The 16,916-nt window shown below is 36.4% G+C and overlaps 4 protein-coding genes across 9 annotated transcripts; 1 reads left to right on the top strand and 3 right to left on the bottom strand.

Annotated features, from left to right (window-relative positions):
• Positions 1-98: 98 nt before the first annotated feature.
• On the bottom strand, positions 99-2,475 carry Arpc1 (Actin-related protein 2/3 complex, subunit 1A). The gene is made up of 6 exons (XM_076766818.1): positions 1,976-2,475; positions 1,646-1,906; positions 1,269-1,559; positions 1,008-1,186; positions 659-928; positions 99-567 (listed from the first exon to the last, which is right to left on the bottom strand). Exons 1-6 carry the CDS (start codon positions 2,040-2,042, stop codon positions 529-531), a joined length of 1,107 nt encoding a protein of 368 aa, XP_076622933.1. The 5' UTR covers positions 2,043-2,475; the 3' UTR covers positions 99-528.
• Positions 2,476-3,149: 674 nt separating this feature from the next.
• Positions 3,150-8,490, top strand: LOC143342687 (uncharacterized). Of its 5 annotated transcripts, none has more exons than XM_076766814.1 (6): positions 3,150-3,166; positions 3,854-3,920; positions 4,005-7,348; positions 7,737-7,988; positions 8,093-8,270; positions 8,351-8,490. In XM_076766814.1, the coding sequence occupies exons 3-6, from the start codon at positions 4,185-4,187 to the stop codon at positions 8,384-8,386; spliced, it is 3,630 nt and encodes a 1,209-aa protein (XP_076622929.1). In that variant the 5' UTR covers positions 3,150-3,166; positions 3,854-3,920; positions 4,005-4,184; the 3' UTR covers positions 8,387-8,490. The 5 variants fall into 5 exon arrangements, with proteins under 5 accessions (XP_076622929.1, XP_076622928.1, XP_076622925.1 ...); XM_076766813.1 differs by lacking the exon at positions 3,150-3,166 and adding an exon at positions 3,421-3,785; XM_076766810.1 differs by lacking the exon at positions 3,150-3,166 and adding an exon at positions 3,421-3,785 and having other exon boundaries at positions 3,854-7,348.
• Positions 8,388-12,829, bottom strand: LOC143342697 (uncharacterized). 2 transcript variants are annotated; one of them, XM_076766830.1, is made up of 5 exons: positions 12,489-12,829; positions 12,197-12,350; positions 9,824-12,097; positions 8,979-9,290; positions 8,388-8,901 (listed from the first exon to the last, which is right to left on the bottom strand). In XM_076766830.1, the coding sequence occupies exons 1-3, from the start codon at positions 12,602-12,604 to the stop codon at positions 11,897-11,899; spliced, it is 471 nt and encodes a 156-aa protein (XP_076622945.1). In that variant the 5' UTR covers positions 12,605-12,829; the 3' UTR covers positions 8,388-8,901; positions 8,979-9,290; positions 9,824-11,896. The 2 variants fall into 2 exon arrangements, with proteins under 2 accessions (XP_076622945.1, XP_076622944.1); XM_076766829.1 differs by lacking the exons at positions 12,197-12,350; positions 12,489-12,829 and having other exon boundaries at positions 9,824-9,960.
• A 291-nt stretch (positions 12,830-13,120) lies between these two features.
• Positions 13,121-15,526, bottom strand: LOC143342694 (uncharacterized). Its single transcript, XM_076766822.1, has 3 exons — positions 15,372-15,526; positions 14,259-14,594; positions 13,121-14,173 (listed from the first exon to the last, which is right to left on the bottom strand). The coding sequence occupies exons 1-3, from the start codon at positions 15,387-15,389 to the stop codon at positions 13,850-13,852; spliced, it is 678 nt and encodes a 225-aa protein (XP_076622937.1). The 5' UTR covers positions 15,390-15,526; the 3' UTR covers positions 13,121-13,849.
• Between the last annotated feature and the right edge of the window lie 1,390 nt (positions 15,527-16,916).

The following is a 16,916-nucleotide window of genomic DNA, read 5'->3' as shown; positions in this document are numbered from 1 at the left end:
GTTTACGACCATGATCGCGATTCTTTTATTTTCAATTACAGCGTATTTGAGTGAATTATAATAAAAAGTTTATGTATGTATGAGAAAGGTTCATTTATTTAAAGATCGAGGGGTGCTTCAAACTTTTGAGCGACAGTATATTTACAATAATATCAACGTTGAGTCAGTATCATACGGTATTGGTATCGGTATTTATTCAAACATCAGCAGTATTGAAAACGGATACCATATACCTGAGCTTTCATATTATCAATATGTATCATATTAGGCCAGTCACTAATCGTAACGCAAAAGGACAGAGATACCGTAAATTCGATCCTAAACGAACTGCGTTAACTCCTTTTGAACGCGCATATAGACCTATGTTTTTTTTTTGCCTCATAAAAATTGTAGTAACATTACACGGGAGAGACTGATACCACGAGAAGTAATGAGAAATTGTATATTTTTTTTCAGTTTTAACATTTATACATCTTTGTGTTTGATGTAATATCTTCATCCATCTTTATGATATAAAAAAAATTTTACTTATGCTATCTTGAGACCAGCAATGGAATTCTCTAGAAGCTAGATAATAGAAAGAGGAAGAAATAGAATTAATTTAGAAGTTTTTATTTTAATATCGGAACATAATCGAATACGCGTTGTCAAAATTTACCTTGAGATCCCATACTACAAGTTGGCCATCTAAACTGCTCGTACTAAATTCGTTATCGGATACTCTGCGTAGGCAATTAATTATATTTTGGTGTATACTGTCCAAGGCGTTATCATTCGTATCTGTTCTCGATTGGCGATCCAACGATTGGAATTTACGCATTGCAGATAATCCGGCAGCCTCCTTTTTCTGTGTGTTATCTAATTTCGATACAAAACACAACTGACCATTGTCGTCTATGGAATACAGCATGGGCATACAACTATGTCCCTAAAACGTAAATCAAATTACTGTACATACAGTTTGAAAAATAGCGAACTTAATTTTTAAAAAATATGTGCATAAATACCGCGGCAACAATGGAATTGGATCCCATCCAAACGCAACTTAAAAAAGGCAAATGTTCTGTATACAATCTTACAACTGCATTTCCTTTGGTAGCATCTGCAATGCATATAGATGAATTGTGTGCTACCCAACAAATTTTATTACCACAAGGACTAAATGCAACAGAGTGTATCCAACCACCTAGGTAAAAAAAAAAAAGAGAATATTTGGCAAGAACAAACACCATCCAAGGTTGTAATAAAAAAAGTAACATTTTTTCTACCTCCATTGGGACTATTTTGGAATTCAGCAAGTAACGTTCCTAAAGTATTACTTTGGCCCCAAGGACCTGTTCCTGGTGCATCCTCCATATCACTTATAAAAGCACTAAAGACACGAACTCTATAATCAGTTGATCCAGCAACCAAAACTTTGTTGTCTGGATGCCAATCAACTGTGGTTACAGTGGACCTTAATGGACGCTTTATATGCTTACATTGCCACCAATTATTTTCTGAGACAAAGTAACATACAGCTATTACTTTACCTCCAGATCCAACAGCAAATTTATTTTCTATAAACAAGTACAAGCAACGGATTAATGCATAGATAATTTAAAGATATAATAAACTTTATATAGAATACAAATATGTATTGTACCTAATGGAGACCATTTTACACAAGTTGCTGCTCTATTTAATCTTACAAGCACCCAACCAGGCTTCCACTTTCCATCACTTTCTAGCGTCCAAACATACGCATTCTTATCTGCGGAACAAGTAACTATTCGGTTGGTATTCGGTGCCCAATCAATGCCCATAACATGCATATCATGCTCCTGTAGATTTTGCAGTAATTTCCAACCACTTGATGTACGCTTGTGAACTTGAATCTCATTATTATTTGGGCAGACAGCTACTTCTGCAGAAATACGTTAAAACTGCTTATTCGTTTCGGAGAAAATTACTTTCAATCAAACGAATGTCAAACCTTTTCTGTCCTTATTCCAAGCGTGACAGCTGATAGCATCAACACTTAAGTTATGAACATCTGTCATTTTGTCACTGATTTCCACAAAGAACTCTATGAATTTACATACGATATTATTTCAATAAACGCTCAATACCGAAAATTATCTCTATGAATCACCGCACCTAACTGGGCAAAGACGGGTGCGGTCACGTATTAAAAGTAATTTATTAATTTAAAACGCTGAGAAAACCGATTTGTAAAAAGACTTACGGAAATTCGTGGACTCTGATCAGTCGACACGAATTTCCCAAATCTCCGGCAAACGATACGGCACACAACACTCTCCTTAAATACACCGGAATTGACAGTTCATCCGCCGACAGCGGGTTATCAAGGCACCCTTTAAGGTTATGTTGTTTCAGATAGTAATATATTGTAAAATGCTTCCACTTTTTATTGCAGCGTCCTCTATTACAATTCAGTACCAACTTACTTAGGGAAGAATATGTTAAATTAACAGAATTAAATTGCAACCGTTATTTAAAAAGTATCATTTATAATTTAGATTTCATTCGATAAAGATCTCGTATCAATAATTTTTGTTACATTCTACTGAAGATGTCAGAAAATGAACCTTATTCATTCAACGTTAGAAATATATACGACAGTGATAGGAGTTGCATTGGTAGACGGTTCTTTCACGAATAAATTCAGATATAATAAAATATTTTCAAGTTATTCTTTATGTATATAAATAGTAATGTTTATTTCTTTTGAAGACTAACTTATACAATGATTTTTTAATGTAACTTCTACAATCAGTTTCGTAACTGTTTATTGCGCTTTTTGTACCTCGATCCATTGTACATCGAATCTGCAAATACCCCTGATGAGAACTACGATTATCATTTTTCATTTCTGTAATTATAGTTTTCTACATTATGAAACAATATTTTACCGAAGGGAATAAGAAATTATTGGCTTGAATTTTAAATGCATATTGATATATACGTTCGTATACATGGAAATATATTTAGGTCATTGAAACAATTGCTATTATGATACCGTTGTTTGTAGAAATAAAAGAAAATCAAATGTGCTGCGTAGATTTCCATTAGTCTATATACTTATACGGATCCGGGTGACGAGTAGAAAGCATAAAGTAAAAACGAGGTATAGAGTTGATTTTCAAGACGTTTACTAACAATTGTAAGTTAAGTCGAAGTTTCGGATAACAGACAAAGTACTAGCTCTATTTGATTAATGTATTCGATTAAGATATTACCTATCTCTATAACGAAGTGACCATTTCGGTGAAAACATGTATTATAGTTGTTTTCGCGGAATAGTATTGGCTAAATTACTATAAAGATATTTTCCATATAAATTTTCGTGAACCGATGTGACTTTTTTGCAAATATCTTAGATATACATAGAACTATACCCGGTTATCATATCAATATCGAAGACGAGTACCTTTTGTTAAAAAAATTAGTTTCTTTCCTATTATTTGGGGATCTGACCATTACGTTTCGGCCCTGGTACAGCTGTTTACATTTTCTGCCAATTCTCGTTGAACAGGGCATAGTAAACATTGCGTCACCGCTTTACGGGAATCCCAACATTATATAGTATAATTGCGTTTGTTTAACTTGGTTGCACTTTTCAAGCGTTTTATTTCGCGATACTGCATTGCAATATATATTTTAGATTCCTTATTACGATATAGAAATATAGTTGTTTAGTTCCAATTTCTATAAGTTCTCTAAAGAGTTAAGAATGTATCATCAAGATAAATTGTGAGATTTTAACGACAAACGTGTTATATGTAAGTTAATTTAATGTTATCCGTAACATTTTTTTATGTATTTACATATTGTATTTTTATGTTTGTAGGTACATCTTGGTAAATATAAAACATTCATTGAAATTAAGCGATAAGAAGAGTTTTTTACTTTGTAGGGTAAGTAGTATTTTAACATTGCTACGAAATATCGACTTTTACAAATCATTTTTATATATATGATGATGTTTCTGAACATTTTAGTTTTGCTAATAAGTAATTCTATATATGAAAAATGTGTGACAACATAGATGTACTAATGTACATGGATGCTGTAAAAATAAAGAAACATCTTCTATTGGACAAAAAGATGTAGATGAAAGAGTAATATATGAACTATCAAGTAGCTTTGAGCCTAATTGTGACCTGAATTTTATAATAGAAATGTTAACAAGAATAGGTAACATGAAAGACTATGAGTTTGATAGTAATTTGGCAGTAGCTGGGCCTTCTAATATTAAGAATCTAAACTACAATACATCAAAATGTAAAACTATTAAAGAGAAAATGGTTGTAGAAAAATTAGTTTCAAATGAGTTATCTTCTTCTGATACATATTCAGATACAGATGATTCTTATTCTGTAAACTGTGATGAATTCCAAGAACCATCTTCACCTTTAGATGTCAATATAGAATTTTGTGGTGCTATATCTAACGCCAATGATGATTCTTCATGTAGTGTTGTTGATATAGAAATACTAGAAGAAAATAATAATGACCCAAACAATAACTTAGATTCCATAGAGAGATTCCAAGAACAGGTAAACTCAAGTTCAGAGCCACCTGATAACAGACAAAGAATGAAGTCTGTGAAATGTTTAAATATTCCAACACCAGGTTGTAGCAAGGATTTTGATGAAACCAAATCTGATCATTCTCTTGACATAAAATTACAAGAAGAAGTTACACAAATATGTAATCTTTTACCTAAGCTTAAATACAAGTTAGTCTATGCTACTCTACGAAAAAATCGTGAGGCAGAAAATCGTGTAGAGCTCAGCCTCTGGGATTTATTACCAAATAAAAGGCCGACAGTAAAATTTCCATTGAAAAGAAAATTGTTAGGTAACGGTTCTTCTAAAAAATCTGAAAAGATCTCTTCCAAAATTAAAATTATCGAATGTACAGAGACAGATTCCTCGGATAATTTGTTGAAATATGCGGAGCGGAATGGAAAACAAATTAATTGTGCTCAAAAAACACTGGAAGATTTATTGAGTAGCAGTGATTCTGAACTATCAGGACATCTAATGAATGACTATAAAGGTTTTCAATCTACTCAAAATCGAATATTACAACCAGCAAAATTAATACATGATAAAAGGCAATCATTTATGAATCGAGTTACCGCAGTTCCTTCTCCTATTTTATCTCCATCGAAATTAACGTACATTACTGCGCCACAACACACAATTGTAAACAGTAAAAACGTGTCAAAATATGCAAGATGTAAAAATAAAAAATCTGTAAAAAAAGTGAATATACCTTTAGGAAGAAATGTATTTCTACCACCTACAACAAATGAACCAATGGATCTGTACATGAACTATTTAAATTTTGTAAAAAATATGAAAAAACAGAAATTAATTGGAAAAGCTCCAAATTTTGATTTTAAAATGAGATATCAGGTAAGAGAAACATACCTAAAGCCACAGACTGCAAATTGTAGTGTAAATAATTCACAGTTCAGAAATACAACAAATTCATCAAAGACATTAAATGTTGTTAACATAGACTGTGGTAATGATAGTATAGCAAATGGTTTAAATTTTGAAAACACTAACACTATAAGTTCTACTAATTTGTCATTTCATAATGCATCCACTAATGCAACAGCAATAAATTCACAAAATGCATCTCGGAATGAATCAGCTAGTACTATGTCTGAAAACTCCGATTTAGCAACAAAAACTGTAAATTTACAAAACTTATCTCAAAATGTATTATCCGGCACAGCATTTGAAAGAAAAAATATTGCATTACACGTTGAATCTGCTGAGCTAACAGTAGAAGTAGCTGCAGCAACAGGAGTTGATTCGGATATTCTATTATATCCTGGATCAAGTAATACAACAACAAATTCAATTCTTCCATGCACCTCAGCTCAAGTTATCAGTACAGTAACAAGTTTAGATAATTTATTACCTCAAAGTCAGCTAAGCACTACAAGAACCATGCCATCTACTGTTCCTACAGTAAGTGTTGCTGAATCTTGTTCAAGAAAACACTCCATTTTGAGTGAAATATCTGATCATTCCACAGCAAAAATTTTGGATGAACTGTCCACTTCTTCTGAAGTTGACTCTATACCTGATGTAGTAGAACATGCACGTGGAGCTGTTAAGAAAAAAGCTCTTAGAAACGAGATAATTGATCTGTCTCCAAAATTTCAACAAATGTATGAGGAATTAATGTTTGTATTTCCTGAACGACATAAGGATACTATTAAAAATATATGTTTAATGTATTTCAAGAAAGAAAAAAATGGTGGTCAAACTGTACAAATAAAGGACTTAATTGACTTTATACTTCAGAGTGAAAATCTATATCCAGATAAGAAATATGGGAAAGGGATTACACAAGATTATCAAAAAGAAACTAATGTTAAATATGATCAGTATACTTATTTGTTAAGTGTCTTTCCCAATGCAGATTCAGCATATTTGGCAAAAGTTGTAGCAAGCATGAATGGCAGTCTGGATTCTATAAATCAGTTTATAGATACTCAATGTGAGAATCCGACTTATCTCACAAGAGAGAAGGCAGAGTTGAGGAGGGGAAGAAATATAGAAGAACAAATGCAGTATGGTTCTGGTTTTAATGTGAAACAATTTTTGGAAACAATTCCAGATCCATTTGATTATTTTGAAAATCCAAATAGACAGTGTGAATATAGTGAATCTGCATTGAATTTTCTTAAGTATCGTTTCAAACGATTTAAGACTGATACTTTGAAGAATCTGTATAAAACAGAAAAGTATAATGTAACTTCCACTGCACGAGCCTTGGAAAACATGGTACCTGACAAATATCCAGAACGGAATATTTACTGTAAGGAAATAAATCCAAAGGAGGAACATGCATTTATAATACATAAGGTACAAATTAGAGAATACATGAAGAAATTGAAGGAAGAGGAGAAAGAGAAGAAAGCATTCGAGAAATTAAAGAGTAATAATGAACTTCTGGAGTGCCAGTGTTGTTATGATAATGAATGCATGCCATCTAAATGTTCAACATGCGACGATGGACATATATTTTGTAATTCGTGTATTATAAGAGGCATTGAAGCAAAATTGGCGGACGGTGGGACAAATACTACATGTTTTATAAATTGTAATGGCGAATTCAGACTTTCTACTCTACAGAAGATACTACCACGAACACTGTTTAGTATCCTTATCAATAAGAAACAAGAAGCGGAAGTAATGGCTGCTGGGTTAGAAGGTTTAGTTTCCTGTCCGTTTTGTCATTTTGCATATATACCTCCTCCAGAGGATAAAGTTTTTAAATGCCTTAATGTTGAATGCATGAAGGAGTCATGTCGGTAAGTTCAATGTTAAGGAAACATTAATAATACTTAGCAAATGTAAGTTACTCCAAAATTTATAACGAGTCTTTTCATGCTAAATCGGAAATTTTTTGTAGTAACATCAAAGATTTTGCTAAAGTTTGTATATGTTGTAGGCTTTAATAATATTTAAATTTGTCTTGAAAAATTGTTCAATATGTTGAAAATTGTTGAGTTTACAGTTTTCAAAAAACGTAAGTTTGATACAAGTGTAATTTTCAGTTCAACAGTTATAATTTATTCAACAAAAGTTAGTATTATTTTTCAAGTAATTTTCAACATTTTGGAAAATCCCTCGAGACGCGCTCTAATATCTTTAAAGGTAAAACCTTTGTTACTTTGGAATACATATATTTGATGCTAGATTATGTAGAGAGCCAGATCACGTACCTCTAAAATGTCACAACGAAAAAATTGACCGAGCGCGTTTGTTCGTGGAAGAAAAAATGACAGAGGCTCTTGTGCGTAAATGTTACAAATGTAGTCGTCCATATTACAAAGAACATGGTTGCAATAAAATTCAGTGTCAGTGTGGTGCTACAATGTGTTATATTTGTGATGCAGTAGTCACAGGGTATAACCATTTTCATGATAGTACAAGTACTTTCTCGAAACGGCAAGTAAAGCATAAGAATTATTCTATCTATTGCTTAAAGTAATCGATTCATCACCTTCCAGTAAATATTTTATGTAAGTTTAAATTTTAAATGATAATTTTAGTTGTCCATTGTGGAGCACCAATCATCTAATGAATGATGAAACAGTTAAAGAAGTTGGCAAAAAAGCTTTAGAATACGTAAAAAACAAAGATCCCAATATCAAAATAGACGCAGCTGATTTAATACTTGGTAATAGTAATAATGCAGACAATCCTTCCAGTGGTTCACACGTACTTTTGGTAAGAGTACCGTTATTACTATGACGATTTAAAGTTTTTATTTACAGGAAACATTAACTATTTTCTTATTTATTTTATAGGAACGTGTAAACAAAATAACACAATTTAATACGTAGTGTTCCTCTTTTAATTGTGATTTATTTTTATTTTAAGTTATTTACGATCGTTTGTTTCTCCTTCGAGAAATGTTCATTTTTAGAAGTAAAATAAGGCATCTCCAGAAGCTATGCATGTCACATAAAGTTATTTTACTAGTTTCATATAGTCATGTTGAAAAAGAATCTATTTTTATTATAAATTTCGAAGTATAAACTTTTAACAGTGAACGACCAAAGAATCGACTACAGAGTTAGGTAAGTTTTATAACAAATAAAAATTTCAAGTTTTCTTACGTAACCTTGTTATTATTTTCTCCCATGTCGTTAATTATTGTTAATGTTTAATTGTTCGCTATTCTAACGTCGATGAGTCCTTCCCCACCATGAGAAGTAGGTTCATCCGTCTCAGGCTCGGGAGTAGCCGTTGTCGAAGGAGGTGCATTAGTATTTCCATTCTGATTTTGCCACCATTCGTTTAAGTGTTGTTGCTGGTCAAACGCTGTCTGTACTCCATCGACGGTGGTAATAATCATCTGTAATTGATTTATTCTTCGAATGAGTTAAATCTGTATTATAACAGTTTTCAAAACCCTGTCTCTACGTAACGTACCATGTTTTCTGATTTCGGATCGCGACAAACCCATTCAGCATTGCTGATATCGATAGCAGGAATTTGTGGTTGCTGGTGAGGAAACCACTGATGCGGATGGCGTCTTTCTAATCCATGTAAAGGAAATGGAAACGGCGGTCCAGGCGGTCGGAATCCCTGATTATGTTGCTGAAACGGTTCCCTTGGCGGCACATGCATGTGCCCTGGATAAAACGGTCCTGTCGGCACTCTATTATTGATCTCCCTCCAAAAAACCTGGCCTTCGACCACCGACACTAACAGGATCACGGTGACTATCATCACTTTCATATTCTGGAAAACGTTTAATCCATTTTATTTAATAATACTTTTTAAATCTTTGGGTTGTCCTCTACCATCAAAATCGATTTACCAACCGATTTTAATACACGCGACTGAGAATAATCGTTCCCAACTGGCTTCAATAAAAGTGATCGATAGACAATCTCGTCCAAGTGATTTTAATAATAGTAATTGGAAGAGGATCTTCCACGACTGCTTTAATAAGAGCGATTGGGAAAGAATCGTTTTCAGCTGATTTTAATAACGATAATTGAAAGAGAATCCTTCGAGTGTCGTTCGAGGAACACTTCGTGTCAGTGAGCAATACGGAGTACGATAGGGATACTTAATGATCAAGGCCAATGACGTAAATCATTTACCATCGAAAAAGCATACGAAGGTCGAGACGCGTTATCGATCAAGATCGAAGATTCGACGGGGAACCACCGAATTTCGTCGAAACGTCGGCGCCTTTTATGGCGGACACTTTACGTATTTACACGCTCGTACGAACCTATCCGATTAGTAAATACTATTATACGTACGAGATTTCTATTTTTTTCCGTTTTTACTTTTCTTACGGAGATATTATCCTTTCGATTGGAATACCCGTTTCTCGTTGTATTTGATCTTTACGCGGCAAAGTATTCCGTGCCTATGACTGGGACGAAGGAAAGCTTACAAAACGAAGCTTCGCGTAAAACTGCGGAAATAAATTAATTTACGCGCAAAACAGATAATTTATTTTAATTTATACCGGATACCGGCAAACATCAGCGCTTAACGCGTTAAAAGGTCGTTACGGGTCGGCATACTTTGCAATCTGCTTTAATCGATCGAGGATGAGCGATTCTTTAAAACGTTAAAAATTACGAAATGTTCGAGAATTTTTTTTTAAGGAAACTAGCGAACGTACAAACATCGAACCTTTCAGGCATATGTCTGTGGTATTTAAACATCGTTATTAACGGTTTGCAATATTTATATTTGTACAGCAGGTTTTACACGAAATTTCATGAGGTTTAATTTAACTTTCACTTTCGTAGTTAAGAGTCGTAACAGGGACTAGAATTGCTGTGGACTAGTGTAATTAAGTTTTTAATCATCCATTGTTTGCGCTAAGTGTTCTTCGGTTGTCGAGTAATTTTCCGAATCGTTCGCTAAAAGTAGAAACACGTTCGACGCGAGATCGAACAATGGTGACTGTATCAATGCGTTGAGATCCTCGCTCGGTAGTTCGTCCACCATAGACACGATTCTGGTCGCCATTGTTTTCAGAAACGCTAGCACGGCGGCCCTGCTGGCCTCCAGTTGGGCCAATTCGATGTCGATAATTGCGTTTGTAATTCGATCGTTGCCTTTCATAGTCTTCAGAACGTCGAGTTTCGCCGTTACGATGGCTGACACTGCGTCTATCGTTGCTTTCATCGTCAGCAACCCGGCCTCTTGCAGACCGCGGCCTACCGTCAGCATGTTGTTCAGAAATTTTTCGTTAGCGGCGAGTTCATTCGTGATTTTCGAACGGGAACTCCACGACGTCGCCATTGTAAGAAAGCCCTGCGAAAGAAAACGTCTGTTAGAGCGGTATTATCGGTTTTATCGTCGAAGAAAATTCAATCGATTCGATCCACAGTGATTACGTTAATATACAGGGTGGTCGGCCACCCCTGGGAAAAATTTTAATAGAGGATTCTAGAAGCCAAAATAAGATGAAAATCAAGAATACCAATTTGTTAATGGAGGCTTCGTTAAAAAGTTATTAACAATTAAATTCAAAAACTTCAAATCGTTCTGGAAAAATTATTTTCGGTTACGGGGGTCAATTACAATCATTTTTGGTCAATAGACATACCACCCTAATCCTACCCACTTTCCAGAAAAAAATTCGAAAAGGTGTGAAATTTTTCGACGGAAAAAAAAAATTTCAAATCGTTTTGGAAAAATTATTTTTAGTTGCAGGTGTCAATTGCAAGCATTTTTGGTCAACAGACATACCCCCGAAATCCTACTCAGTTTTGAGAAAAAAATTCAGTACGGTCGGAACTTTAAACGTTAATAACTTTTTAACGAAGCTTCCATCAACAAATTGGTATTCTTGATTTTAGTCTTATTTTGGCCTCTAGAATCTCCCATTAAAATTTTTTCCAAGGGTGGCCGAACCCCCTGTATAATGTTTACTAACAGAAAAGATGTATTTTAATAACAGTTTCTTGTCTACTCGCCAGGAAGAAGATCGCCTTCAACGTCTGCATATTTAGTGGAAATTCTGCTTCGAACGAACGGAACTTTAATGACGCCAGAAGCTTACCTATCCCTTTATATATTCTACGCGTCCGCGATAACGCCATAACATTACCAAATTTTCCATCCTTAGGGCATTCGTGGTAAAATTCCTGGTAAACTTTCACCTTTACCGCGGTGCTTTCCATTTCTTCCAACAAATTATCCTCGAGTCGCCTTAGAGTCTTAATTATTGTACGATGGACGACGAAGAATCATTTGTTTAGAAAATATTTTGATTTTAATCGAAGTCTAGGTAAAGAAACGAAACGATTTCGTCCGTGTGAACAATGGTACAACGTTCGACAATTTAGAAAATGCAGATACGAAGAAGATTCTCAGTTTTCTGTGATCTTTAATTGCTGTTGCTCGGTGTTTGCGCCCGTGTCACTGGAAACGGTTCCATCTTGCTCGTTCAACGGTGCTTCCAGTTTCTCCGTGTTTCTATTTCGATGGTATATGTCGTCCGCGACGAACATGGTTGTCATCAGTATGGATACCCCGGCAAATGTCACCCACATGATCAGTTCCAACGTGACCTGTTCCAGAAATTATACAACCGTACTTAAAGCTACTAAAATTCCAATGAATTATAAAAAATTTCAAAAAGCAAGATGTACTAAAAATGTGAAACGTACTGCCACGATGGCTCTGACGATGGTCTTCAAGTATTCGCTCTCGTAGACGAATTCCAAAATAGCACAGAGCAGAAGAACGCCAAGAAACAAATGATCCAACGCTTTTAACACGAGCACAGACATCGAGTACAGCAGACGCAATTTTCTGTGAGGCCTGTAGAAAAGGAGACAAAGTATAGCGAAAGGGAAACAAAATAACGAAGAACAAACGATGCAAGATTCAGCAATAAATTGTTACTGACAAATCTAACCCGTTTGAGTTCAATTTACGATATTAGAAACGATCGCGTACTTTTCCGTTTCATTCGTTTCATTAATTTCGTTCGACTGAACCGCTTCGTTGTTACTCTTATTATTCGCTTCGTTCTCGACGGTCAGCGCTATAACCGTTTTCCGTACGTTGCTCATCTTGTGAATTTTGACGACGTTGCTTTCCCTCGACGACAGGCAATCGATATCGGTGCAATTGTACGATTGGCAATTTTATAACGCCATAATGTCTCGTTACGTCAGAGGCGGTTTTGAAAATTTTACGGATAACAGATAGTAAATATCACAAAATTTTAAATAATAAATAATACATTCCTTTAAAGGATTTCTAGTCCTAATTATCTCCTTTCATCGCGGGACGGGAAAAACTTAAATCCACCTCTGCGTTATGAGTTTACTGAAACTCGATCACGCGTCCGTAAATAGGATCGATAGGACGAGGGAATCGGCGACCAACGACCATGAATTTCTCGTCTGTTTTTGTTTTATCCCGACATACAGTTAGTTACAAAAGTTTCTATCAGCGGCGTCGAAAACAATTAAAAAAAATTCGTTTCTTACGGACGTAGAAAGTATTAAGAACGTTTGGTTTCTTTAGCAAACTATTTTACGTGTATTTTAGAGAGTTTGGAATAGGTACAAGATAAGAAGATCTCGTGCAAAATTACAATTTAGTTATTTTGCTTATACGCATACATAAAGTGTCGACTTATCTATAATCGTTAAGTACTAGTTAGCATATAGTTACACGAGTCTGAGCGTCTTAGAAGTAATCTTATCGTAATACTTTTTGGTATTGCTCGTTCATGCGTGAAATGTCCTGTGGGCGACGTACGATCCATACTTTCGCGTTCGTGCCTTCCAACATCAGACTTAGGTGAATTTTATTCGTGTATAGCGTCCAACTCGGCCGTAAACTAATTTTCTTTTACGTTATCGTTCGTGAATAGAATTTACGATTAACCATAGCGCGCCATTTCGATCATTAATCGTTGTTAATAATCGTTTTCCAGGAGCCGGAAACTCTACCGTAACAAAAAGAAAAACCATCGTTGATCGAAATTCTGGGTAAGAAGAGACGTCTATGATGCCTGACTATAAAAATATAAATATCGTCAGTCGCACAAGTCATTGTTATTGACAGAACGAATGGAATCGTTATTGGACGAGCGCTGCGCGATTGGCTTTCTTTCGCGGCATAAAACGACGCTTACACGATCGGTGGATCATCATTATGGTAATCGAGTCGCTCAAGGACACTCGTTACGAACTCAAACAAAATCTCGACTCTCGTTTGCATATCGCTAAACGGCCGTTTCGATCTCCGACTGTCGCGGTTCGATTATCGAAGCGTCGAAGACGGCGTCACCGGGTGAAAGGACGTCAGTAAAATGGTCGTCGTTCGTAGTAAGGCATTTGAAACGAACGGTAGTCGTAATTAGGGTGGTCCTTGTAACGACGTTGCTTTTTCGCCAACTGTTGCCTGTAGACGAACAATGGCCTGAAGACTTTAGCGTCCTGGGCCTCCAGATCCTCCAGTTCGCCTTTCCACGATTCCTCTTCGATATCTTGCTTCGGTTCCAAGTCGATAGATCTGGATACTCTCGCGCCTGTACCCCTTCTTATCTGGTAATTGGTCGATACCGGCACCCTTTCGATTTCTCCGTTAGTCTCTAAGTGCTCTTTGGACATCCCGTAGGCTTCGATCTGAAACGATTATTACGAATCGAAGGTTGAACATTTTCTAGCCAGTTTTAATTAACGTTTAACCGTCTTGTCGGTTTCGACGTACCGTCCGCAGAGCTCTCGGACCGAAATCATGCTTCCCCTCGACATCGTCCGTCTGCGACATCCTGTCGATGCGACCGTTGCTCGCCAAAATCTTCTTCGGCATTCCGTACGCGCGAATTCCATGGAGATCTTCCTCGGAGTTGATATGAATTCTCTCCACCTTCCCGTCGAACCCGGTTTGATTCTCTATGTGCAATCTTCTGGTGTGGCTGTTCGGACGGAACTTTCTGGGAAGCCTGACAGCCGGAAGTTCCGCATCTTCCAATCTCGGTTCGCCCGAATCCTCTGTCGAAAGTTTTCCTGCGTCTACGTCGAACGACGCGATCAAACAGAGCAACTGAAATACGAAAATTGTTTTCATATTTTTTAATTGAAATGTTGAGCGTCGCAGTCGACGACTAATCGAGAATTATTTTTCTGGTCACTTTTAATTAGATGTAGTAGCGTTACTGCGGTTTAGCGATAGTCGTTATCGAAGAACCCGCAAGATTAGATTTCCTCTTGCATTTTTAGTTTTCGAAGGCCTCAAAATTTTCCCCGGTAACGTCGACGCGATAAATAATCGTTCGAACGATTTTTCGACTGACCAAAATCACTAGAGTTCACGTTGATATAATGTAATATCTTTCGAGTTGCAACGCGTATCAAAAATTGGGGAAATTTTAAATTGCGTAGTAAACAAGCTTCTGCCTTCTGGATGTCGATTTTAAAGATCCCTCGATTCTAATTTACGAACGAAACGTAAAATCGGTATTCGCTTTGTTTCTATAAAAATGTTTCGGGTTGCAACGCTATCCTCGAAGAATTGGGCAAATTTTAAATTGCGTCGCAAACAAGCTTCTGCCTTCTGGATGTCGATTTTAAAGATCCATCGATTCTAATTTACGAACGAAACGTAAAATCGGTATTCGCTTTGTTTCTATAAAAATTTCTCGGGTTGCAACGCGTATTCTCGAAGAATTGGGCAAATTTTATTCACGAACAACAAATGCAAATTTTAAATTGCGTCGCAAAGAAGCTTCTGTCTTCTGGATGTCGATTTTAAAGATCCATCGATTCTAATTTTTGTTGGTTGATTTTAATTAAAACTAAGCCGATTCCGATGTCCTCTTACCATTAGCACGGTCCACATGATGGTATTCGTCTCTTTCCTCGGCGGTGGTGTACGTCGTTAGCAGTTCCCGTTCGCGTCGAAACTTAAATCGCGATTGAGGGAGCAGATCGACGGAGCATCGGTTATATACGTAGCGCGGTTTATGATCTCGAAGAACGTAATCAAGCTGGTGTCACACACGCTCGAGCGGTATGCAGATTCCCTGTAGAGAGGGGAATAGTCCTGTTCGTGGTAAAAATCCAGTCTGCCGAGCTTCCAGCAGAAATCGGTGAGTCACCTTCGTGAATACCCCTCGAGCAGAGATCAGAGAAAGATGGCCCCGTTGCTTCTTTTCTTCCTTCGCCGACAGGCTTTCGCGAAAGCTTGTCCGTACACCTTGGATTCATCGATGATCGACGTTTCTTCGATTCCACTCACCCGATAGCGGTATCGTTTGTAACTTTTCTTCGTCATTGGGAATCCGAGCCACGGAAACTGACGATCTTCCCGGAAGTTGGGCGTAGAAAATTAACATGGGTGACAACGCGGTTCCCACGGGGATCGAAACGGCCCAAACTGTTATTTATCCTGAAATTATTACTGTTATACATATATTTATATCGTTAAAAGGAGAGACTACTTTGCAGTAACTCTGTTTGTTCTGTTTCTCTAAGCAAATTATTTTACTTCCTAGTATATAATTTCTTTAATTATATTTTCTAGGGCGCGAATAAGGCTTCGTTGCTACTTACCCCCCATAGAGTATTAGAGACGGGAAGAGTTGGGTCGATATCTCGGTTACCAACGATTCTATCGAAAATTTGTATGGAACAGAAAGGTTTCCAAATTTAATTTCCAATAACTTTCGTTACTTATGTTTTTGTTGTTAAAGTAACGGCAAGTGGGATATCGTGTATTTTATTCGTCGCGGTCCTCTGCAATTTCTCCTCCGGACAGGAAGTTTGAATGCAATTGCTGAAAACCATGATGCTTATTAAAATAAATAAGTATCTGGAATGATTTTGTATTCGAAATATTGCTCTGTCATTATTTTTTTCGAGTCATTCCTATCCGAGTCCGATGATTGACATCGCACGAATGCACACGATTGTCTCATAATCACAGTGAGTGGTCGTTTAACACCTGCGGACACATTGTGACTAACTTGAGAAAAATGCAAGGGAAATCCTTTACGATGTGCTACCATTTGGGGCATGAATATGCAAAACAAACATAGTGTAATCGTACGAAGAACCGTTGGCATGCGAATTTTAAGTAAAAGAATCTCGAAATCGCTTGTAAAACTAAACATTAAAACGACTCGATTAATTTACGAAGTATTCCGTGCAAAAACATAAACAATCCGTAAAAGGAAATCGGGCTAGCTGTGTTTGCGCACGTTTATCCTCGAACGACTCGCGTGCAAAGAAATCTGTTACGCGCAGATTCAACGAAAGTGTCGGAACTCCGTACGACGTTTGTTCGGTCAAAGAAAAAGCAAAGTCAGAATTGGAAGTGAATAACAGTAAATAAATTGGTACTGTCAAATAAATTAGCGTAGGATTA

This window comes from Colletes latitarsis, chromosome 6 (assembly GCF_051014445.1).
Source record: "Colletes latitarsis isolate SP2378_abdomen chromosome 6, iyColLati1, whole genome shotgun sequence".
NCBI classification, from domain to species: domain Eukaryota; kingdom Metazoa; phylum Arthropoda; class Insecta; order Hymenoptera; family Colletidae; genus Colletes; species Colletes latitarsis.
Note: the sequence above shows the minus strand (reverse complement) of the source record. Positions and strands in the feature narration are given on the sequence as shown.